The 24,949-nt window shown below is 49.6% G+C and overlaps 1 protein-coding gene across 1 annotated transcript in view; it reads right to left on the minus strand.

Annotated features, from left to right (window-relative positions):
* The window catches only part of Csmd2 (CUB and Sushi multiple domains 2), a 573,936-nt gene that overhangs the window by 103,015 nt on the left and 445,972 nt on the right, over window positions 1-24,949 (minus strand). The window contains 6 exon segments of the mRNA XM_052718591.1: window positions 2,549-2,662; window positions 5,052-5,168; window positions 6,024-6,218; window positions 12,212-12,399; window positions 15,097-15,235; window positions 20,024-20,215. Of these exon segments, the coding sequence (XP_052574551.1) occupies window positions 2,549-2,662; window positions 5,052-5,168; window positions 6,024-6,218; window positions 12,212-12,399; window positions 15,097-15,235; window positions 20,024-20,215 (945 nt within the window).

Below are 24,949 nucleotides of genomic sequence, written 5' to 3' on the forward strand. Positions count from 1 at the left end.
ATTAGCATTGAAATTAAAATAATATACCTGGATAGAACAGGAACCACGGGAGGAAATCAAAGAAAACCGACTGAGGAGGAGGAAATAAAACAATGAAGCAAATTTATTTGCAAATGATGGAGCCTCTCACCCAGCATCTGGGAATTAGTCTGTGATATTAGCACTATTGAGGACGGTTCAATGGGTTTATAAGAGGAATGCACCCTGAATGCCAGGCTTAGAATTGATTAGCAAAGACCGGCTAGAAAACACAAAGGGAGCCAAAAGGACCCATTTATAATAAGAGAGCAATAAAGACAGCTAAAAACCTCCAGGAGATAGCTGGGAATAAAGCTAAGAACAGTGACAAATCGCCGCTGTTTGAACGAAAGTGGCAGCCTGACCCCCAAAGTTTCCAACAGATAAGTGGAGAGACATGTCATATTCTCTCTCGGTTGGGAACAAGTGTTAATATAAAGATGCTCTCTCCAACATAATCTACACATTTTGTGAAATTCTAGAGATAATTCTCATGGGTTTTTTTTCTTGTTTTGCATCTGTGTCTTATGTAAACCAGGCTGACCTTGAACTGGCTTTGTAGCTGAGGATGACCTTGAACTTCTGATTCTTGTGTTTCCACCCCGCAACTGTTGCAATCACAGACCTGCACCATTGCACTGGGTTTATGTGGTGCTAGGCATTGCACATGCCCGCCTTTGTGCATGCCAGGCTAGCACTCTCCCAGCCGAGCTATACTGCCAGCCCTATGCAATTTTTTAAACTGACCACACATTTCTAGATAATATTTGGAGATACAAACAAGCAAGAATGGCCAATTAAAAAGTCATAATAGCTTGTTGTGGTATTGCATGCCTGGGAGTCAGGAGGATGAGAACTTTGAGGCCAGCCTGGGCTAAGTAGAAAAACCTGTCTCCAAAAAAAAAAAATCAAACCAAAGAATGACCACAGGGATGAACAGGAGCATAGCTTTTAAAGTAGTATGACGGGGCTGGAGAGGTGGCTCAGTAGTTAAGAGCACCTGTTGCCCTTGTGAGGGACCTGAGTTCAGTTCCCAGCACCTACATGACAGTTCACAACCTATCTAACTCCAGCTCTGGGGGATCTGATGTCCTCTTCTGGCCTCTTTAGACACTGTATACATGGGATGTACTTCTACACATGCAGGTGGAACACCCACACACATAAAAATAAGTCTTTGAAAAATGTTATTATGACACCAAGTACCATTATAGCTTTGTAATAACCAAAACCTGTACACGGAGGAATATACACTTGGAAGAAACAGATTAAAAGTAAGGAAAAAGACCCAAACACCATAAAAATTAGAATATGTAAACTTGGCATTTTGAAAATTCATATCAGAACAACTGATTAATTGGTTCGCGTCTCTGTGTCAAATAAAAAGTCAAAATAAAATCCAGAGAAATTAAGGCAAACTGACAGAACTGAAAAGAAACAGAAAACAGAGTGTACACATGAAGGCATAAATGATGAAAGAAAGATCTATTTGATATCAAGGGGCATTTCAATTTTCTCATATCAAAACATACCCTGAAGAAAAGTACATGGCAAATGGCAGAACGGAGGGGAAGGCTTCTTGCAGGGTGTGAGGCTCCTCTGGTATAGAATGTACTTTGCCTGTAGCCATGTGGGGCTCTACCTCATGAAAAAGAAGATGAGGGCTAATAGAAAAATGAACACAAATCGGCCACAAGGATGCTTGGGCCAATAAAGACATTATTAAAAAGGTCACCACCTCACCAGCAATAAAAAAGGCGAATTAGAAAAGGCTATACTATTTGCACATCTCAAATTTGCAACTTTTTAAAAAATTACCTCACTTTTGGAGAACAAAGCTGCAAGATCTTTCTATCAGGGTTATTTGACAATCTACACAAAAAAGCCTTAATGATCTCACTGTATTCTTTAGCTCAGCCACTCTTAGATATGCTGAGGTGCAGTTAGGGATATGGATAAAGATATAGGCATAATGCAATGAGTTATTATTCATAATGCAGAAGCAAGCTAAATGCACAGCACTAGAGAATTTGTTATATAAATCTTAAATAACTATAGGAGAAACTACTAAGCATTCAAACTATAAAAAAGATACATAACAGCAGAGGAAAGTTTATGGTGAGAGTAATTGCAATGAAATATATATATATATAGTTTTATTCAATAAAATATGGAAAAGTCTGTCTACATGGATTTGAAGAGTACAAGGACACGCATTACACCGTGGCAATCATTTGTTCGGAGTGTTTATTTAAAATGTTCCCTTATGATGATTTTGGTTTGGCCCCAAATTTTCTACAATGAAAACGCAACATGTCCATAGTGAAAAGCAAAGGTGGGGCCTGGGTCCTCTGTTCTGTGTGGCCCTTTGTCGTGGACACACTGTAGCAGGCTATGAAACAGCGCACCTTTGGCCATGATGCCTATAGGGCCTCATTCCTGGCAGTAGTCCTGGGATGGCCCAGCCTCCCCTTACTCCTCCTCTCTCCCCCCCCCCCGTCCCACCCCATCCCTCCCCAGCCCTGGGTACCTGTGTGAGAGCCTGAGAGAGAGCTGAGTAGCCGGGAGTGCTGGCTGTAGCCGTCATGGACCTCCACTATGTCGTTGAGGGCTGTATGGAAGAAGGCAAACTGGCCAAACACCACTGTGGAGGAGACGGGACAATCAGTGCAGAGACTGTGTAGGCTGCTAGGGGTTTGGGGAGGAGATGGGGATCTGCTGGTCTTGGGCCAGGAGGAGAGAAGTTAGAGGGGGGTTGCTGGTGCAGGGGTCAGCAGTAGGGCCCTTTCTGCTGCAAGGTTAGCACACTGAAAATACTGGGTACGGGGGACACAGACCGGGGGCGTCCCTGGCTGACCTTCTCCCCAGGGGTCACACCGGCACCCAGGGGCAGGCCAGTAGAGGGAGACTGAACCTCACTCTTTTCTACAAAACAGCTGCAGCAGCTACTTGAGGACTTGTAAAGGCTTCTGGTGCCACCCTCTACGTCCCCCACCCCACCCTGATCTTAGGAGCCTATGATCACCTGAATTTTTCTTCTAATTCCCAGGCAACCAGGCCAGCCCCTGGACACCAGCTCTTGGGTAATATAGGTATGAACAGTGTACAGAGCAGACAGTATCTCCACCCTACTCACCCAAAAGGGGATATGACATTCACCCAGCACCCACTGGGTGCCAGGGACCACACTGGTTGTGTGCACTGTCTTATTTGACTGTGGCGTTTGCAGAAATTATTCATATTTTGTAGACCAAGAAGTATAGGCTCAGAGGTTAAGAGTTTTGGACCATCTGGTTAATTTGAGTAGGGACCCCCATGAACTCTGGCCTTTGGTCTGGGAACAGCAGGGATGTCCTCAGCCCTCTTCTCTCTGCCAATCAGTGCTGAGGGGTGGGGTCACTGTGGGCACAGCTCCCATCCACCGGGCTACACATGACTCCCACCGTGGGCAAGAGCCAGGTAGGTTCCATCCCTGGTTTGGCTCACAATCTTCAGCTCACAGGAAGTAGGATAAGTGTGTGTTTGTGTAGGCTGCGTGTGCATGTATATTGTATGTATTTTCTTTAGGCCATGTGTTGTGTATTCTGCATATATGCTATGTATGTTCTATATATTGTGTGCTGGGGCAGAGAGGGAGGGATTCAGGCCGTGGGGTTAACTGCTTGGTACAAAATAATCTTCAGCTGAATGTGGCAGCCACGGTAGTAATCTTAGTTCTTGGTTATGGGTGGAGGAGGAGCGGAAGAACATGGGGAAAGGGAAAATTGACACAACCCTGTAACAGGGGTCTGCAGTCCCCAGAGGTGAGCAGGTTCCTGCTTTCTTCTGATCTGCATTTCAGTGCCTCTTCCCGCCCAAGCACACACTTAGCAACTAAACTCTCAGAGAGTGTTATTTAACTTCTAGGGTAATGCGACAGCATGGCAGGGCCAGGGCAAGGGGGGGGACTACTTCTGAGGGGGGATCACAGGGAGGTTTCTGGAAGCATGATGTCGGCACTGACACCTGAGTTGGGGACATGTCATTTGTACCTAGAGGAGAAAGTCTGCCACTCCTCCTGGGCTCAGGGTGGGCCTCACTGGCAAAGAGGAGCTACCTGGAGCAAAACTCCTTGGCAGCCAGAGTCCATAGGCAGGTTTCAGCTGTGTGATGCTGGCTCGGGGTGGGTTACCGGCAAAGGACTGAGCTCCTCATCATACGGAGAACTGAAGCGTGGCATTGGGTGCCAGCTATCAAGGGTCCTTGACTTTCTGGACAATGTTTCCTGACTTTCCTCAGTGGATTCCTGTGGCCTAAAGCTCCTGCCTCAGTGGGAGGGGTGTGGTAGGTGCAGCTAAGGGTGCAGGGGCTGGGGCAGAGCTACCGGTGGGGATGAGACTGGGAGTTACAGGAACAGGAATGTGTCTCCCGTCTAGGTGGCAGAGGCCTCAGCAGAGCAGATGGCCTTGGTGGGTGTCACTAAAAGCTTCCTATCCATGTCTGAGAAGAAGTACCCTGCTTTCCTAGCTGCTCAGGGTGACAGTCCTGATTTCTTCAGTCTGGCTGTCTTGGGATCTGGAAGTTTCTTGGACTTCTTAGGGCAGACGATTGCCTCATGGGTTTCTTGCTCCTCCCACTTACAGCTGCTGGATTCGCCGCAGATGGGCGACTGGAATGATGTGGTTCCCAGTCCCTTCCCTCTTCCTTCCTGCTCCCAGGCCACTCTCTGCCAGGCCCCCAGCAGGCCTGGATCTGCAGGCCTTCTAGCCTCTTCAGTCTATGCTGAGGAGACTCAGGGCACCTGGCCTTCATCAGCTCTCTTCACCAGTTCACCTCCCTCCTCCCCCAAACACACACAATGCCTGTGTGTGCCTTCTTTCTCCTCCCCGGCAGCCCCTCCTGATGTATTCCCCACACTCCGCTCTCCTGCCTGAGAGGCTGTCCTTCCAAGTCTCACAGTGGAATTGGGTAACTTGGAGGAGTCTGAGGGCTTGCCATTTTGGAAGACAGTGGGAGGAGTCAGAACACACAGAAGTAAGCCAAGGAGACTCTACCGTAGTCCTTAGGCACGGTGACAAAATACAAGCATGTCTGTCCACTGGTGTAGTTCTGGGGGTAGTTTGGGGACAGGACCACTCCATCTGAACCCACATACTGTCCACCACAGGGAGCTGAAAGAGAAGCCAGAGAGGGGCCTGGTGACTTGGTGATCTCCTAACAGCTGCCCATCTTCCCTTCTCCCAGCCCGAGCCTCTGGCCCTGCCCTGGCCAAGGACACCTTGTCCCAAGCCTGAAACCCACCTAAGGACACACATCAGCCTTTGTCCTCTAGGTGTTAACACTGGCATGGGTCCTTGAGGGCACACCACTGGGGCTCACATCACGAGACTTTCACACTTATATGCTTCTGTGTAGGACCTGGGCGTGGTCTTTGGCTCCATGGCTGATGGATGAAGGCCCTGGCGTTTACTGAGCAGGAGGCTGAAGATTCTCTTCCCACACTTACCTTCTGGGGACCACTCAGCCAAGCTACCTCCTGTTCCCATCCTTGGTGCTAGCCTTGTCCACTTATTCTTTTCAACTGGGGTGGCCCCCATGCTCTGGGGGTTCTGACGCACAGGTGGTAACACAAGGCCACCTTGTGTCCTTACTTTACTTGCATCATTCTGCTTTACAGACATCATTCAGAATGTCCTCAGCCCCAGGAGTCAGCCCCAGGTCACCTTTATCTCCCCTTTCCTGGTGTGAAGTTCCTGGATGGCAGGCCTACAAGCCTTGGTTGAGCATCTCTCTGAATGGGAGTAGGTACACTCAAGGGAGATGACTGTCCAGAGAGGCTGAGACACTGGGTGGATGATGACGACATCCGCCTTCATTGAAAACCCAATTGTCAGACCCTGCTTGCTTCACAGGAGTCCCCTGGAGGCCATGTCCTGCTTCCCCTCCCCCACCACAGTCCCTTCTGCCCACCATCTGTCTCAGGCATCCCTTGGCCTTTAGACCCTTAGGGTCTTGGCTGTTCTCACCTGTGCAGACTGGTCTTGGGTTGTTCCACAGTGGCTTCCCATCAGGCCCCAGGATGCAGCTCAGGGTGGAGGCACCCTCAACCTCGTAGCCTCCGTGGCAGTAGTAGGTGATGGAAGAGCCCAGCTTCAGGTCAGAGCCCACTCGAGTGCCGTTCTTGATGGAACCGGGGTCAAAACATGACTCTCTTGGGTTTTCTGGAAAACCAGACAGACGAACAGAGTGAGTTGGCGGGGGTGGGGGGAGGGCAGGGAACAGTTCATTAGAGACTTATGAGCAGCACAGAAGGGCTCAGGATGACCTGTCAATTTCCCTGCGTGTCTAGAAACACCTCTAAACTTTGTTAGAGATTTGAGGCTGGCAATGGTCTTCAGGATTGATGCTCTCCTCCCCAGTCCTTCTTGCTGTGACCTATAGAGGAGGGAGTGAAGTCTTCACCTTGGATATTCCTTTTCATCTCTTTGCTGACTTCCCCAAGGAGAGCAAGTACTGCTCTGCCTGCAGTGAACCTACGCCACTGCCCACATCCTGGGGGAAGGCAGGGGTCAGTATTCAGACCCAGCCGCTAGCTCCTCTCTCACCCCAAGCCGGTATAAGCTAGCTTCCTTGACTTCCTATCTCCACCCACAAATCCAGCAACACCCAGCATTTGGAATTGTCTCTTTCTCCTCTTCATCTTTCCCTCCACTGTGCTGGCCTGAGGGTGGAGCTGATATCTGCTCCACAGGCTCACATATAGGGCACTAAACTCAGATCAGGGCGTGGGTAGGGGGTGAAAAATCTTACTCCACCTCTGGTTGGATACCCCAAACCCCTGTGGTATCAAAAGCTCCAATATGGGTTTCTAGGTCTTCACTGGATACCAAGTGCTCACCAATTCATTGAAGTAATGGTGTTTTCTGTCTGGCCACAAGACTCTTAGGTGTCCTCTGTTGCAGGATATTTGATTACACTGTGAAACCTTGAGACTGTGTTAATAACCAATCAACCTTGGATCAGAGGGCGGAGCCAGTGACTAGTTGACAGGAATTAGCCATAGAGAGTACGGAGGAACCAGGAAGATGAACAGAGGAGGAGGGAGGGACTTGGAGATTCATGGTCTTTTTGGTTTGGGATGGCTGGAGAGGTGCTCTCTTGCTGGGTCTCAGGCCAAAAAGGAAGGTCAGCTGGTTGCTTCTCGGCCCCTTTGAGCTAGGAGGTTTTCACCCCAACATCTGACTCCTGAGTCTTTATGGGTTAATAGAACAACAGAGACTTAGTTAAAAACTACATTTGGTGGCAGTGGCAGGACTGGGTGCCAGTGGGACCGTAAGTCCTACCAGGCCATGACCTGAGCAGGATAGTGGTGACTGTGGGGCAGGGGGTGGGGAATGCTGCAGACGGTAGTTAAAATATCAGTAGATACAGGTACAGCCACTGTGTCGGAGATAAAACAACAGTCTCCCCAGGCAGGCAACTGTGGCTGTATCCAAGTCATTTATTCTTTTGACACCTCTCTGTACCACACTTGGTGTTTCCTAAGTGTCGGGAGTACCAGCTGGGTGCTGGGTATGTATGTGGAGGAGACCTGGCATTATGGTCTTTTTTCCCAGAGAAATCCCAAGCAGTCCTGGAAGGTAGTCCTTACTCTCCCTGTGACAAGCTTTTTCTCATTCTTGTCTTCAGGACTGTCAGCTAGGCAGTGGCAGGACACAGCTAAGGCCAAATGGCACCAGGAACCTGTCACTGGCCCACGGGGTTTGGTTAGAGTGTCGATGTAGGGCGAGAATGCTGTCCGGCTCTTAACGGGCTAGCCTCTTTGGCAGTCGGGCTCTGACACGGAATGAGTAGAACTAAGGAGGGAAGATACCAGAGTTCAGAGATGAATGGCTCAGGAGGAATTTTGCTGAGGGCAGTCCCTGTCACCTGGGTACCTTTTAGACTGCATATACACATGGCAGTCATTGCTTGAAGCTGTCACTTAGCTGCCAATCAGCCTGTTGAGTGATGGGACAGGACCCCGAGGGTCTATAATCCTGTCATGTCCATCCAGCTCTTACATTTGAGCCTTTCTAATTTCCCCGCTCTTCAAGTCTTCCCCAAACAGCTGAGCATGCACAGTCCTGGGTGTGCTGCTGGGACTCACTGGACCCAGAGAACCTTCACTTGCCTGGCAAAGGCCCCTCCTCAGCATACTGTGTGCCCTGTGGTACATCACTCTGACCCCTGCATCAAATCTGGCCTTTCCTAATGCCTGAGGCTCTGGCCAGGCTATAAATGGCCACCGGGTGACCCACATTCCAATAGCAGAGATATGCTGAACTGTGATCATAAATTCATAATGAGTCAAATCATATTTGAAATTACGAAATGGAACCAAGCTCACACAGAGTCCGAATCAGCTGTGGATCCTGCTTTTCATTTCCCCTTCCAGTTTCCACGATGGAACCCAGATGGACTGACAGTCCCCAGGCACCAGGTAAGATCTACACATCCCAGGCTCTTGGGCAGCCAGGCCCGGCCTAGGGGATGGAAAACACAAGCAAAACCTTCTGCTTTCCTTGGAGGAGACAAAGTTAGTCCTTCCAGGCCTACAGGCCCTGCAGGTGCTGCTCCATTATCCCCTCTGTGACATCACCCCCTGTTGTTCCTTTGCTGGCTTTCTCCAGACGTACAGGCCTCATCGATGACCCCGACATCGTATATTCACATTCACTCACATTTCAGAAGAGGATGGGCTTGCCACCCTGAGTGTGATCCCACCAATAATAACGATGACAGCCCCACACATAGGAATACCACAGCATCATTCTTAAAGCCCTTCCGAATCTGTCACCTCATCTGTGTCCTCCACAGGCAGAGACAGCTACATTCACACTCAGGAGCTATGTGAAGAATGTGGTGATCAGAGAAGTAGAATGGGTTCCCCAAGCCATTCAGCTAAGTGAGAGATGGAATGAGGACCAGAAACAGACCTGCCGCTGGCCAGCGCTTGGCTGTAAATAATAAAAACAGGATGGCTAAAACATCACCATCGTGGTCATAAATAAAACCCAAGCTGCCCAGAGTAGCGGAACAGAAACAGCTTCTCTCTAGTCTTCACAGATGAGGTCCATTCCTGATCTTTTGAAGAGCAAAATCCTGGGACAATAGTCAAAATGGTCCACCAGTCGGGGCTTGTTAAAAGTCTGGATGGTGGCCAACCAGTTGGGGCTAGTTAAAAGTCCAAATGCTGGCCAACCAGTCAGGGCTGGTTAAAAGTCTGGGTGCTGGCTAAGGACATGGCTCAGTCAATACATTTTTTCCCCTAAAACATGGGATTCAAGTTTAATCCCCAGAACCCACGTACAAATTCTGGGTATGGGACTGTGGGCCTGTAATCCCAGTGCTGGGCTAAGCTAGCCTTGGCTACTTGGTGAGATATGGACCAATAAGAGACTCTCTCTCAAAGGAGGTAGAAAGCACTCTTGAGGATGAAATGTGAGGGAGACCTCTGGCCTCCAGATGCACATATATTTATACACAGACACAGACACACAGACACACAGACACACAGACACACACACACACACACACCTTTGAGTTATAGTGGAGTCAGGTTCTCAACTATTTTGCTCATGCTGAATTATGAATGTCTGCACTGGGAACGGCAGGAAGTAGGAACTGAGTTAAGCCCCTTTTGGATGAGCTGTGTGACACACGTGTATGGACACATTAGTCTCTTCTGCTTCAGAAGATGTCAGTGCTAATACATCATTCTCTCACACTTTCACACACACACAAACACACACACACACACACACACACACACACACACACACACACACACACACACAGAGTCTTTGAATCTTAACTCTCTGCAACGTAAGTTTTTTTGGCCCTATGTTGTAGATAATGTTCTAGAAGATAATAACTTGCCGGGTTCACAAATCAAGGAAGAAGTGGAGCTCAGATTTGGGTAACGTCACCTGGGATAATTAAGGAAGAAGAGAAGGTCAAAAGGGGAATAATGGAGTAGAAAATGTGGAGTGCCTGGGAGCCCAGAACACTGTTCTGACTATTAATAACTCCGAAGAGCACGGGGCTTTTGATACATGCCCGGTGCTGTACCAATGGCTTCAATGAACAGGACCATTGAGCTTTGTAGCTTTGCTGTGAAGGAATTTTCCTGCCATTATTTTCTGAATGAAGAAGTTGGGGATTTTGAGAGGTTAAGTAACCTACCTAAAGTCACCCAATTGCTGAGTAATAAACATGAACTTAATCCAGTTAACTGGAAAGCTGTGCTCTTGGCCAGGCAAGGACCTCGGCTATTTTTGTGAAGGTTTATTGACACATGGTTATGCACATTTCTTTCTGTTTTGTCCGTGGCTGCTTTAGCCCTCCAGGGGCAGAGCTTAGTGTCTGTGACAAGCAGGCCTAGAATACTTACATATGCGTGCGTGTGGTGTATGCACATTTGTGTGTGGCATATGTACATGCTTGTGTGTGGTGTATGCACATTTGAGTGTGGCATATGTAGATATTTGTGTGTACTGTATGCCCATTTGTGTGTGGCATATGTACACGTTTGTGTATGGGTATGCACATTTGTGTGTGGCATATGTACACATTTGTGTGTGGGTATACACCAGAAGAAGACATCTGGTGTCTGCCCTACCACTTTCCACTTCATTCCCTTGAGGCAGAGTCTCTTGTTGATCTTGAAGCTAGGCTAGTATCTAGCCAAGCTTTAGCACGCCCCAGTCCCTGTCCCTCATTGCTCTGGGATCACAGGTGTGTGGGTAGCCAGGCCTGGTTTTTAACGTGGATGCTGGGAACTGAACTGAGATCCTTATGCTTGCTCACCACGTGTTCTTACCTATGAGGTCGTCTCTTCTGCTCCCTGTTTTTTGTTGTTATATGGGTGCTTGGGATCCAAACGCAGGTCCTTGGGTGTACCAATGCTTTACGGACTGAGCCGTCTCCACATCGCACCCCACCATGCCCCAAGTGAGTTTTCAACACATGCTCATGCCCATTCCTTTATCTTTTTGTCTATTTTTATTTGAGCCCTACAAGGACAGAGCTGAGAACCTATGACAGGGAAATATTTATTATCTAAAATATTTGTTATCTTTAAGAAAAAAATAACCCATCAACTCCTTCGTTTGACCTCTCCATTATCCACTGGCCTAATTCCAAAATTTGATGGCAGTGCATGAATTGGAGTCAGAAGGATAACAAGATGCCATCAGGATGTATCAGATGGTAGCCAGTCTGTGGCAAAGTGCCAGAGTCCAAGCATGAGGACTATAGATTTGCACAGGCTGCCCTGTCTATGTGGGGTGGGACAGCTCGGCTGTGGTTTGCACGTACATCCCAAAGGTTGACACTTGGTATTCAGTGTGGTGATGTTGAGGTGATGGTGAAACCTTTAAGAAGTGGCATCTCTGGGGGGAGGGGGGGTCAGGTCAAGGGGGTGTTGCCTTTGAAAAGGATTAAGGGTACCTCAATTCTAAGGGTACCTCAGTTATAGTGGGTGGTTACAGGAACAGGAAGCTTGGCTCCTGCGTTTTTTTCCAGCATGTAATGTCTGTCTGGCCACGTAATCTCTGATGCATGGGTTCCCTCCACTGCGGTGCTGTTCCCTCTACCCCGCCCCCACTCCCCAGGGCTGCAGAAGAGGTCAACCAGAAGGCCAGACCCAATCTTGGACTTTCAGCCTAAAACTATGAGCCATAAACTTTTTTCTTTAAAAAGTACCAAGCCTCGGGTATCTGCTGTAGCAACAGAAGATGGAGCAAGCCATGGTCAGTTTCCCAAGATGGTGGAGGCTCTGGCTGGGGTCTAGAGGAAGACTGAGATTCAGCATGAACCCACAATGCAGGGGAATGACCAGGAAGGTGTCAGCTGATGGCTATGAAGGAAAACTACGAGGCTAAAGTAGAGTTAGAAATGACCCTTATAGAGAAGGGGAGAGAGAAATGGTGATTTGAAGACAGAAGCAGGAGGCCAAAAACCTGCTACTACCATACTCTCTTAGCCCTAGGGTATGTGAATACGTGAGACTAAGTCACCTAGGGGCGGGATCACAGGGAAGACAGTCCTCTGTAAGAGACCTGCAGGCTCCCTGTGGTCTAGCCTATCTCCCTCCTTCTGTACCACATTGCTCTTCCTTTGTTAGGCCCGCTGGCCCTACCCTTGGGACTCTCTAGCACCAGGCCCTTACCTGTGTAGTCAATAACAAAGCCGGCATTGCTGACAGATGCATCACTGCGGAAGGCCAGGAAGAGACTGTTGCTGCTGCTTTCAATACGGCTTGGGAGCTGTGAGCCATAGAAGCTTCCTATGAGAGGGCTGAGAGAGTCCCGTCCATCATAGATGTGAAGAAAATCATAGCCAGGCTCCAAGTTAAATCTGGAGAACAAAAACAGCCCATCCCCACCCCAGGAAGGTCAAAGAGGCTTTCGCTGGGGAAGCAAGCCCATCATCCCATGGGACCTGCCCCTGAAGACTGAGGAAGAAGAGAGGCCCGGTGACTTTCCAGTCAAGAGATGATACTGAATGTGGTTTGGGGCACAGATGGCAGATTCTAGTCAGTGAGTGTTCTCAATTCTGTAGCCAAAGACCTCAGGTTCTGCTCACGCAGGAGGGAAAGCAAGTTGCCAACTCCGGATATGAAGGGGAGAAACAGGCCGCTCTGAACCCAGAGCTCTTACCAGACTCAGGGGCTCTGCTGCCATGCTGGTTTGCACTGACTTTGGTAAGAGCATGGAGCTACCCAGGGAGCCATCTCCAGCAGGGACCTGCCGCCATGAAAAGCCTAGTTTCCCCTCTCCATCTCGTGTCAGTCATGGGGTTCTTCAGTGTCTGCCACCACTTGGGTCCTAGCATCACCTTTAGATGTCTGTCTCTCTGAGCTATCCTGACCTAGTGTGGGATGAAAAGCCATCCTAAAAATCTTTCTTAGTTTAACCAATTGAGAACTGGAGTTCATGGATGTAATTTATCCCCCTAGGGTGCCTAGCAGGGGCATCTTAGCTTTTGATATTGTGACACCATTGTTGTCATCTACAAATCTGTCAGGCCACATTTATAGCTATCGTGGGACACGTGAGGCCCACAGGCTGCAGGCTGGACACATCTGCCTAGAGTGAACATCATGGAAAATGACAGAGAGAAGTGGGGTCTTAGCACCCCTCATGCCCTGCTGGGGTGTTGTGTTAACTGCTTCATCCCCTGCTTGGGACTCCGTGTGGTCTATCTGATCATTCTTAATGTGGGCCTGTTCTCGGATGCATGATTCTGCTCTCAAGCACATGTCTAATAAAGGCAATTTATACTAAGTCAAGTGTAAAAAGATGAAAATAATAGAGAAGCAAATGTATTTTCAGAAAACAGATTTCTGATGCAGAGGCACGATGCCCAGGAATGGGTGGGGACACTGAGATGTACCATTTGGTTGGACTGGGAATGGAGGGGTCCTTCTACCCTTTAGCCAAGACATGCGGTGTAGAGAGGAGGCCCCAACTAGGCTGGAACAAAGAGGGTGAGGTGAGCAGGGACACAGAGTGGGAGTCTAGGAAGCAGATGTGTGTCCTCTCTACTTGGAATCTTCCCACACTGGTGTTGACTGCAGGATTGTCTCCTATTTCTGGGTGGCATGGTCTTCTTGCCCTGGAAACCATCCATTCTTTCGAAAGCCTTCAGGGAAAGGCTCTGGTTGAGTCTGTCTTGGTCACGAATTGTGGAATGGCCTGGTATTTTTTTTTCTGTGGTTTTAAGACAGTTTCACCTTGTGGCTGACTGCACAGAACAGCCAGGAGTGTCTAACATTATACAAGGTCCATAAAGTGTACAGTCTCCAGGGAGGGAGTCACTCAGGCTTTCATGGTGGTCCAGCCTGAGATTGTTCTGGGGAAAGTGATGAGTCTCAGCAGTGGGACACGGAGGGAATAAAGTAAGTCACTGGGAGGCAGGGGCAGAGGTGAGGCTACAGGACATGGGACAGTCTTTGAGACTCAGGAAACCACTAGGTATTCAGTGTGGCTGGAGCTCCCGTCACAGGATGGATGGTGGCCTGCTTGGAGAGGTGGGTGTGTGCCAGACTGCAGGAGCCAAACTCAGAAATTCAGACTGACTTATAAGCAGGATGGATTTACTAAAGGATGGACGGATAAGGGGCCTGTTGGTTTCTTTACTTTTAAGAGAGAATACCTTGGAAGGCTAGCTGGGGCAGAGTGGCCAATATGAAGACTAGGACATCACTGTGATGGCAGATAAAGACTCAGGCCAGGCAAAGAGAGAAGACATGTGGGAGTTTGCTGGCACGTGTACACACATACAGAGGTAACTTTGGGCACTGTTCCTCAAAGGGTTGTTCACCTTGTTTTTGGAGACAGAATTTCTCACTAGCCTGGAGCTTGCCAAGTAGGCTAGGCTGGGAGCCCCAGGCAGCCACCTCTCTCTGCCTCCCCAGGGCTGAGATTACATGTACCACCATGCCTGGCCTTTGAAAGTCAGAGCCTTAGGCTTGTGTGGCAAACACTGACTGAGCCATCTCCCCAGCTCATGCTGGAGTTTTTTTGTTTTTGTTTTTTAATCAGAAGTGTCCCTAACGGGACTGTTGGGTCAGCAGCTAGGCTTTAGTGGCCCAGGGTGTGCCCCTGGAGGGAGGAAGCAGGGAGGAGATAGGGCAGATCTCTGGAGACTTGCTTATGAATGGAATGAAGGTGGGAGTGTGGGGGTTAGGTGGAAAGGTCATGAAGACCTGAAAGGCATCAGGATGGAGGGAAGCCCTGGAGAGAGAGCCACGCAGAGGGGGAAGGGGACCCAGGTGGGGGCTCTTTTCTGATTTTAGTGGCTTCCGAAGAAAGAATGTTAGCTGCTTCAGAAACTATTGTAAGGATTCTGTAGACACGGGGCCTGGTACAGAGAAGACAGCCAATGCTAATGCTGCACACCCTGTCCATCTCCATCTCTGTCTCCATCTCTGCCTCACCCCTGGATCTGAGAACTCCGCCATACACCTATGAGTACTCACCTGAGCACCCAGGTCCTCAACCCCCTAGCTTCTCGAAACCCTTGGTCTCCCACCCTGGGAAAGGTACATACATGTTAAATACCAGGGCGATGACGTAGTCCGGAGAGACGGTCACCCTCCAGTCACACTCCTTGCCTGGTGGGTAGGGTTCTGGGTAGTTTGGTGACAGGATGACTCCTGATGGTCCAGTAAGGTCTCCCCCACAAGGAGCTGAGGAGAGAAGAAGGCAAGGGTAAGGTTGTCCCTTTACCTGGTCACTTCAAATAGGTCATTTTATACTATGTATATTTCACATCATTAAATAATAACAATGTTATTATTGTTGTTGTTCTTGTTGAGACAGGGACTTGTGTAGTCCAGGTTGGTCTCTAATTTGCCTTGTAGTGAAGGGTGATTTTGAATTCCTGATCTTCCTGCCTCTACCTCCCAAGCACCTGATTTGACATAATCATGGGGATAGACCCCAGGGCTTTGTGCGTGCTAGGCAATCACTCGGCCAACTGAGCTGCATCTTCGGCTCTCCATAAATGATTTTCAATAAATACCTGGTTCTTCCTGGCTGTGACCTTAGGGAAATTACCTAACGTCTCTGGGCTTGCGTATTTTCCTTTTGTGGTAAAAAGAGGCGATGTCTCTCCTAGGGGAGTATCTGTGATGCTTAGTGGAGAGGTTTCATGGTCAAAATGGTGTCATCGTTGTCTGTCAGGCATATGAACTATTTGGCATCTTCCCATTGTCTTGTGTCCAGAATTCAGGAGAGCCTCATGGGTATTCACTGCATCTTCAGTGATACAGGATATCATGGGGAGCGGAAAACACCATCACGCTTGCCTGCCAAGCACTGTTGGTCTCCTTGGCTGCCAGTTCTGCTGGCATCTGCTTGGAGCCCAGATGCCTTCCAGCTTCTCAAACTCTTTGCCTAAGGATGAGTATGCGCCTCACCAGGACCAGTGTGCTACAATCCCTAACGAGTCCACAGTGGCCACCCTCTTCTAGGCTGACGGGCTTCTAGACAGATGGGAGGAGAAGGCGGCCAGGGATCCACGGAGCTACTTTCCCAGGGGCCTTCTTCAGTCTCTGCAGGCCCCAAGCAGCTCCCTGCATCCTGGCCAGGCTGTGGTACAGGGTGCTGAGTAGAGCAGATGCTGGGAGCATAAGGAGTCAAGAGCTGAAAGCTGGTGGAGACTAGATGACAGCTTCAACTGGAAACCAAGGGTGTTACTGAGGTCAGCAGTGGATGGTGCAGGGAGCTGGAAGAGGCGACCAGAAGACCCAAGACAGGCAACGAGGTTGTGGGGGGGAGGGAGCAAAAGGGTATAACCGAGGGCCGAAGGGTGGGCCAAGGAGTGGCTCCTGGCTTGTGCCAGAGCTGAGCTGTTGCATTGCTGATTTGGTCAGCTCCCACAAGAGTGCCTAAAAGAGCTAAAGTCCTCAGTCAGGCCACAGAGGCCCTAACATAGCTGAATATTAGCCTGGAGGATTCATGAACAGGGTGTCTTCTCCGTGGAAAGATACATCCCATGAACTATGTTGAGTCCAGAAACACTTGCGCAGGACATGTCACCTCAGATGAACTGTTCACTCGCTCAGTCTCGTTGGCAGCTCAGCGAGCTGGGAGTGAGGACGGAGGGTGCTCTCCTGGATTATACACAAAGAGGAAACCGAGGCCAGAGAGGTGAAGTAATTCACCTTGTCGTTCTAAGACTCAAGTCTGCACTTCCCGGCTCCATAGTCTGGCTCCTCCTCTGGAGGAGTATAGGATGGCCTCCAAACTGCAGGTGGTCCTGGGAGAGAATAGTGTCCCCCACTCCAGGCCCACAGGAGAAGCACTGGCATGGATTTTCCCCCTAGCTGACCCCCCTTGTTTTCTCTCCTTTACTGAACTTTCGCCTGAGCACAAGGTTGGGCAGGGGCCGGCTGGTTAGGACCACAAAGGTAGACTGTGATATCCCACCACAAAAAAAGTGGCTCTACCCTAGTCAGGCTGGAATGTAGAAACCCTTTCCCCCCAGCCTGTGTGGGTTATTCTCTGGGCGTCTCCATGATGCCACTATTCTGGGTCAGGATTATGGCCTCAACTCCTCTCTGCCAGCTCGGGTCAGTTCCCTCAGGCTTCTGCATTCAGGGTGAGTGTGACTGTTTCTAAAACCCCGTGACTCTTCTGCTGGGCTCTGGATCACCCCAGGGTGTCAGGATTCCCGGCCTCAGCTTCCACATGGCTTTTGTCCAGATGACCCCTAGGTATCTGCTTCACACTTAGCAAGCCATGTGGGCTTCCCTGCACTCTGCCAGCTAGGTCCTAGACGGGACCCCTGGGTTGGGTCACCGACAGCTTCATAGGGACAGGTGGAGGAGGGTACAGTGGAACTCAGTAAGCTACGATGCCAAGTTGGGGCAGGAACCAGCTTCTGACAGCTCTGGATGGTTAGGAGGGAGATGGCGTGTGTTGAGGAGTAAGAGCTGTAAAAGGGCATTGGTCTGGTGTCACTCAGTCCTGGGGACAGAAACAGGACAGTGTTGCTCTTTAGCTGTGGGAATTTGGACATATTTTCCCCTTCTCCGAGGCTCCAGTTCCTTATTTCTGATGATGATGATGATGGTTTCTACTGGACAGTGTTGACGGGGGTGGGGTGGGGTGGGGTGGGCATGCTTCTAAGTGTAGGAAGGATGCTACCCATTTCCTGTTTCACAGGTAAAGGAACTAAAGGCATGGAAAGTTCAAGCCGATTGTGTGAGGTCATACAGATGGTTGCGGTGAAGCCAGACTTGAATCCAGGGTGTCAGAATCCAGGACCAGAGCTCTAAGCTCCTGGGCTGACTTCACTGTGATCGCAGCTAGCCTAACATCCATCACAGATGATGCTTGACAAATATTTGCTTTCTTTCTTTGTTTCTCTTCTGCAAGGCAGGGCCATCAAGGCCAGCTAGCTCCACTTGTGGCAGGCTGCCAAGGAGCTGGAAATGAGGGGCTTATCACTGGGATTTCCAATCTGTTTGTGAGAAGAGGCAAAGACATTTATTCTGCAGCCCGAGGAACACTCCCTGAGGCTGCCTGCGGAAGAATGTGCAATGAAAGCTGAATTAACCTCACTGCCCTGCTCGGTGCCCAATTGGAGCCCGCCAGCTCAGTCCTGCACAGACCTTCTCTGGGGCATGCTGCTGCGGGGCTTATTTTTCTGGAACATATACTAGAGGGCCACAAGCTTAGGGGGCAGGGGACTTTGAATGGGGCCATGGAGGCTTCTGGATGCTCCCCAGCAGAACTCCCCCCTGCCCCGCCAATGGGATTCTGGCTTAAGGAGAAGAAGGGAGCCCACGGATTTGAACTAGGAAACAAAGAGGGGAACTGAGTGTGTTGTCTGAACTGAGTGACAGTGGGTGTGCTGTCACTCTACAATGCCACAAAGGAAATGTGTATTTTCCCTCACAGGTGAGGAACCCAGGCTGAGTTGAACAATTTTCTCGAGGCCTCTGAGCCAGTGGATAGCAGATCCTCACCTGCACCTGGGTCTGATTGTGCCTGCAAACCTGCTTCCCAACACTGAGCTGGCTTCAGGGCCTCTTTAGTTCATGAACCCAGCTAACCCCATTTCCACCAAGGAAAGGGATTCAGCATCCTGCTTTCAGCACCAGACCCCAGAGCCGGGACCTGTAAAGGGAAGGCCTCAGGTGTCAGGATGGCATTCCCACGGAACCTTCCAGTATGAAGACAGCTGGGAGAGGTCACAGGAAGTCCCCTAAATCTGTCTCTAGAAGAGATGGAACATGGGTGGTGGGAGTCGAGAGGCCAGCCTGGCGTGGGCAGGAATCTTGGCTCTTGTGTTTCTTAGCTTTGCAATTTGGGACAAGATATCCAAATTTGTCTATTTCAGTTTCTGTAGCTATAATGAGGGAATGGTGCTAAATTCAGAGAGCTGTAGGGAAAAGCTAAATGGGGTTATCTAAGCAAATGTCTAGTGTGAGCCCGGCACATGTACAGACTCAGTGGCTATGGGTTCTCACTCTTCTGAGTCCACCTGCCACCTACATGCCACGGGTACAAGCAACAACTGAGTTCATCATTTCACCCAGTGGGAAAAAGAGCCACAAACATGTGGGCACCTGGGGCATGTGGGCACCTGGGGCTTGTGAGCACCTGGGGCATGTGGGCACATGGAGCATGCTCACCTGGGGCATGTGGGCACCTGGGGCATGTGAATACCTACAGCATGCTCACCTGGGGCATGTGAGCACCTGGGGCATGTGGGCACATGGAGCATGCTCACCTGGGGCATGTGGGCACCTGGGGCATGTGGGCGCCTGGGGCATGTGAATACCTAGAGCATGCTCACCTGGGGCATGTGGGCACCTGGGGCATGTGGGCACCTGGGGCATGTGAATACCTAGAGCATGCTTACCTGGGGCATGTGGGCACCTGGGACTTGTGAGCATCTGGGGTTGGCTTCTCTCTTTCTGTCTTTCCTGGCCACCTCTCCCTTCACCTGTCTCAGGTAGCTGGGGGCAGGATTACAGAGTCCCCTTCCTTTTTAAGCAATGTGACCTTAAGCCTCTTTCTTAAGAACCTTCTTCTGTTGATGGGGAGATTTTTTAAGACAAAGGGCAGATCTCAGGAACCCCAGTCCAGCCGGTCAGCAACTCCTTAGGAGAGGGACAACAAGCGTCTTTCCTTTGCCTCTGGAAATCTGCTATCTTCTGGCCCAGGGTGATCGACCCATCCATCCTAGACAGATGGGCCGGAGACAAGGGGACAGGCCTGCCTGGCTCACAACTCTCTGAGATCATTTTTGAAAGTACATCATTGGTAGTGGGGCGTGTGTGCGTGTGTGCGTGTCTGCGTGTGCCTGTGAGTGTAGTAGGAAAACTGGGTTTTCTCTACCATTCCTCTGTTCTAAAACTCCTGGCCCCAGGCTCAAAAGGCAGCTGCCTCCTGTGTGGAGGTGCCTAGTGCCCACAACCCCAAGTCTGGAGGGAGGAGCGGAGCCCACAGCTGCTCTGTACCGATGCACGTGGGCGGGCTGGGCTGCCAGAAGAATCTGTTCTCGATCTTCACACAGCTGATCTCTGCGCTTCCCTGCAGCGCGTAGCCTGGGTCACACTGGAACACCGTGGAGTCACCAGCCTCCCAGCTGTCGCCACTCCGGCTCCCGTTCTGCGGGACTCCAGGGTCATTGCAGGATGTGGCTGTGGACACTGAGGCAGGAAAACAGAAGAGTGGGGCTGATGTAGCGTCTGCCTGTCAGCCAGGCTCACAGCTTATCAGCAGTGCTGACTCTCACTGCCCTCGCTAGTGACCACCACTGTCACCCCCCCCCCACTGCTCGCACCAGCTGTAGCAACACCACCACCCTCCTTGGCCCTCCTCTCACTGCCTCCACCACAGTGTGCTGCCATTGCAGCCACCAGTGTGTCCCACTGACATCACCGTCACCATTAGACCAGTACCTGTGACCAGCATGCATCCAGTAAAGTGGTTCTCAACCTGTGAGTCTCGACCCCTCACAGGGGTCACATATCAGATATTTACATTATGATTTGTAGCAGTAGCAAAATTACAGTTATGAAGTAGCAATGAAAATAACTTTATGGTCAGGGTCATCAATCATATCACGAGGAACTATATTAAAGGGTCACAGCATTAGGAAAATTGAGAACCACTGATTGAGCAGGAGGTGTGTTTTTTTAAGCCTGGTTGTACTGTTACGATCGCAGAAATGAATTCTATTTACAAATACAAACATTGTTACACGAAGCTTTGCTATTTCATTTAAATACCACAGATTTAACTAAGCACAGGGGTTTGAGAAGGATTTGGAGTTGGCCTGTTGGGTGCTGAGTAGTTTCCTGGGAAGGACACTGGGACTCTGTGGAGGTCAGGCCTCTCCCTATGTAAAAACAGCCACGGACCCTTTGGACCTGCACCACATTCAGGGAAACACCAGATATTTGTAGTCAGTGGCAGAGCAGAGCTCAAAATCAAGCTAAGTGGTTGGCTGTATTCAAAACTCAGAAAGGGGGCAGGGCAGATGACTTGGGAGCAAAAACCCAAAGGCCAGAAAATCCTTGGAGAAGCTGTGTGGATATGGCAGCTGGCCTGTAGTCCCAGCACTTGGGAAGTAGACTCCAGGGATCCCAGGGACAAGCTGCCTAGTTACACTGACTGAATTCAGGAGCCTTGGGTGCAGGATTTTCAGTAAACAAAACATAGCATGACTCAGGAAGACACCTGTGGTGGTTTGAATAGGTATGGCCCCCATAGACTCAAGTGTTTGAACTTTGGCCCATAGGGAGTGGCACTATTAGGAGAGTGGTCTTGTGGGAGTAGGTACGGCCTTGTTGGAGGCAGTGTGTCACTGTGGAGGTAGGCTTTGAGGTCTCACATATACTCAAGCCACACCCCGTATGACAGTTCACTTCCTATTGCCTATGGATCAAGACGCAGAATTCTCAGCTACCTTTCCAGCACCATGTCTGCCTGCCTGCCACCATGCTTCCGATCATGATGATAATGGACTAAACCTCTGAAACTGTAAGCCAGCCCCAATGAAAAGGTTTCCTTTATAAGAGTCGCTGTGGTCACAATGTTTCTTCACAGCAACAGAAACACTAAGACAACATCCAACATCCAACTCTGGCCTCCGTTCCAAGCAAGACATGCATGTTCATCCATCTATGAGAACATGCCTTTACACATACACACCACACACATACACAGATATACAAGCAAAACAAAACAAAACAAACAAACAAACAAAAAGACCCAGTGACTTAGGAGATGTTTGCGATCTGGTACTTAACCAAGTCTTAAAGGGAGTAGTGTTTATGAACCAAGCAGTGAACTGAAGGGTAGAAGGAAGGAATAAACTAATAAAGGAATGAATGAATGGGCAAATGTGGCCTGAGGAAGTGCAGCAGAGATGGTGTCATAACAGAAGGCAGAGAAAGAACTGGGAGGCAGTCGCCATACCCTAGCTGCCTCCCCAGCCCAAAGGAGACGTCAGGACCTGTCCCTGCAGCATGTGCTCTGCAGATCGTAGGGGCAGGAAGTTTCTGGAGACCGTGCGATTCACTTACAGCTCCCTATCCCACAGTTGGGTAATTTCATTTTACATTCAAACAGAAGAATCTGTTTTGGCCTAGAATATACAATTCACATCGGCTTTTACACGAAAACACGAAGCCTCAAATAGATTCTCCGCTGGCTATGCCTTCCAACCCCCACCCCCACCCCTCGGGAGATGCAACTACTCCGTTTTGCTACCAGGAGCACTTCGGTAGAAACGACCAATGAGTGACAGCCCGGGGAACCTGGCACCAATGTCACTCAATACAAGGCGTGGCAGGCTACCTTTGATTCCACAACACCAAAGGCAGCATTTGACAAACTACAGCCCACAGGCAAATCTGCCTCTGTACTTACTTCCACAAATAAAGTTTTATTGAAACACGAGCAATGGTCATTTGTTTCCATTGCGTCCACCCCTGCTTTCATGCTTTGAAGGAAGAGAGTGAACTGAAACAGCAAGCCACGTGGACCACCAAGTCTGAAGGATTGTAGTCTTCAACAGAAAGCGCCACTGAAGCCCACTGTATGGCATCTTAGCGTCCCTCCTTTTCTCTTTTCATGTCTCCCTCCCTTTGTTGCTTCATTCATTTATTCCTCCCTCCCTCCTTCTTTTCTACCCCACCCTCCCCCCTATTGAAAAAAAAAATGAGCTGAGAGTCGAACCTCAGGCCTCTTCATGCTTGGCAGGTGCTTTCCCACTGTTCTGTTCTGAGCCTTTTACATCTTGAGCCAGGATCTCCCTAAGTCATGCAGGTGATCCGTGAACTTGTCCTCTTGCTGCCTCTGCCTCTTGGGTGGCAAGGATCACAGCCTTGTGCCGTCCCCCCCACTTCTGAGGAGGCATTCTAGAACCGTTCCTTTGTTTTATTCGCCTTTGATGGTGTCCCATCACGATGTTCCAGTCATAGTCCTAAAATCTTCCCACACAGTCCCCTCACCCCCACCACTTCCTATTCCCAGGACCTTGTACACCTGCTGGTCCTTCTGCCTGGAATGACCCTACAGCAAGTCTTCTATGGCAGTTCCACCTTGACATTCTATATCTGTCTGTCTGTCTGTCTATCTATCTATCTATCTATCTATCTATCTATCTGCCACTTTTTAGACAGGCCTCCTTCATCCCCTTTTCTGGGCTCACCTTTAACCCTCCCTATCATTTTCATCAGGCTATCCTGTTCAGTTCTTGTCCCAGCACAATCTGTAACAATCTGGCTAATATACTTGTTTGCCTCTTCCTTGTCTATCACTTGGGCATCTCTCTGCCAACCGAGACAATTCTGCTCATCCCTGGATCCCCAAGGTACTCAGTACTCAGCACATGATAGTGCTTAGTAAATATTTGCTGGATAAATGAATGAATGAACGAACAGATCATCGCCGTTTGACACTCGCTGAACTTGTTTAGAAAGTCAAATATGAATCGTCGTCTGCCTTCCCAATTAAAAACAGACTTAGCTTTCATCCCCAGGGTCACCGGGTGCTGTATACATGCAAATGATTGCCTGGGAGAAAAACAGTTTGCAGTTCTGGCCACACTCGGAAAGGTTATTTGTACGGTAGGCAACAGAAATGCAATGATTAAGCATTCGTTTTGGGAATCAGACACGTGGGTTTGGATCCAAGCTCTGCTACTTAGTAACTACATGACCTTGTATGAGAAACCACACTGCCTGTATGGTCAACATGGATTAATAATGGTGGCATCGTGTTTCTGTAAAAACTCTAAAAGATGATGTAGTGGGGGAGCTTAGCTGCTACCTGCTCTGTAGATGGCTGAGATCCTGCTGCCCGCTCACCTCTTGTGGTTCTCATTTTCTCTGTTGAGTGCTCCTGGATTTGAGCAGCTTGCCAAAGCCTCCAGGGAAAGGCTAGATCCTCCAGGTACTGACAGGATGTTAGATGTTACACAGTCATGTTTACTTAATAAAGCCAAGCTTGTGCTAATCATCCCTGGCATTTCTGCCCAATCCCTCATCAAACATGCACTAGCAAGTTCACGTGTGGTAAGCCATCCCTCTCCCAAGGGGAGTTCTGGTATTTGCTAACTGATGACAGCAACAGGTAAGGTGACCTTTCCGGAACTGTGGGCATGCCCAGAGCACTGCGGCCAGGTTGTCACTGTCTTTTTGGAGCCCAGGCTATGTAGCTGGAATTACTTCGATCAGCATAAGATTGCCTAAGGAAACCCTGGTGTTGGGGAACCCCTCCATTCATCTGCTCATGACTTCATGCATTGGAACACCTGCTGCATACATGCAGGGAGCCTGAGAGGTCTGGCATTAACCTTCATACTTTAAGAAAGATGTGTGATGCCAAGGAGGTGCCACCACAAGACGGGCAGGAGGGCTGGCATTGGCTGGTGCTAGAGAAACAGAAGTGAGCTGCTTGGGGGGGCGGTGGTGCCAGAGGCTGCAGCAACTTATTCAGAACAGGGAGATCAGGACGCAGCAGCATCTAAAGCAAACCCTGAAGGATGACTGACTTTTGCAAGCTGAGCAATGCACAATAAAGCTGTGTGAGTGAGGCGTAGCTGGAAGAGGGTGCCTGGGGACCGTCCTGTGTACCTACAACCAGGACAAAGAGGAGGTCAGATGATGCAAATCTGTGGGAGACTCCTCTGGAATGGTGGGCTTTTTTGTCATTTTGTTTTAAGCCGTCTCTGCCAGCTTGGGCATAGTCAGAGCAAAGGCACATGTGCTTTAATTATTCATGTTGTCTCTTCCCAGAGAGAGTGCCCGGGAGTCTCTTCCGCATTCTCCTCTCTGTATGCTGGGAATCTTCCATTGCTTCTGTTGCTCATTCCAGCAGTTGCTAACGTTTGCTCCATGAGATGCCAGTCTCCTGAGATGGCCTCAAAAAAA

The sequence above is a fragment of the Peromyscus californicus genome, unplaced genomic scaffold (genome assembly GCF_007827085.1).
Source record: "Peromyscus californicus insignis strain IS unplaced genomic scaffold, ASM782708v3 Scaffold_5__1_contigs__length_169319896, whole genome shotgun sequence".
NCBI lineage: Eukaryota > Metazoa > Chordata > Mammalia > Rodentia > Cricetidae > Peromyscus > Peromyscus californicus.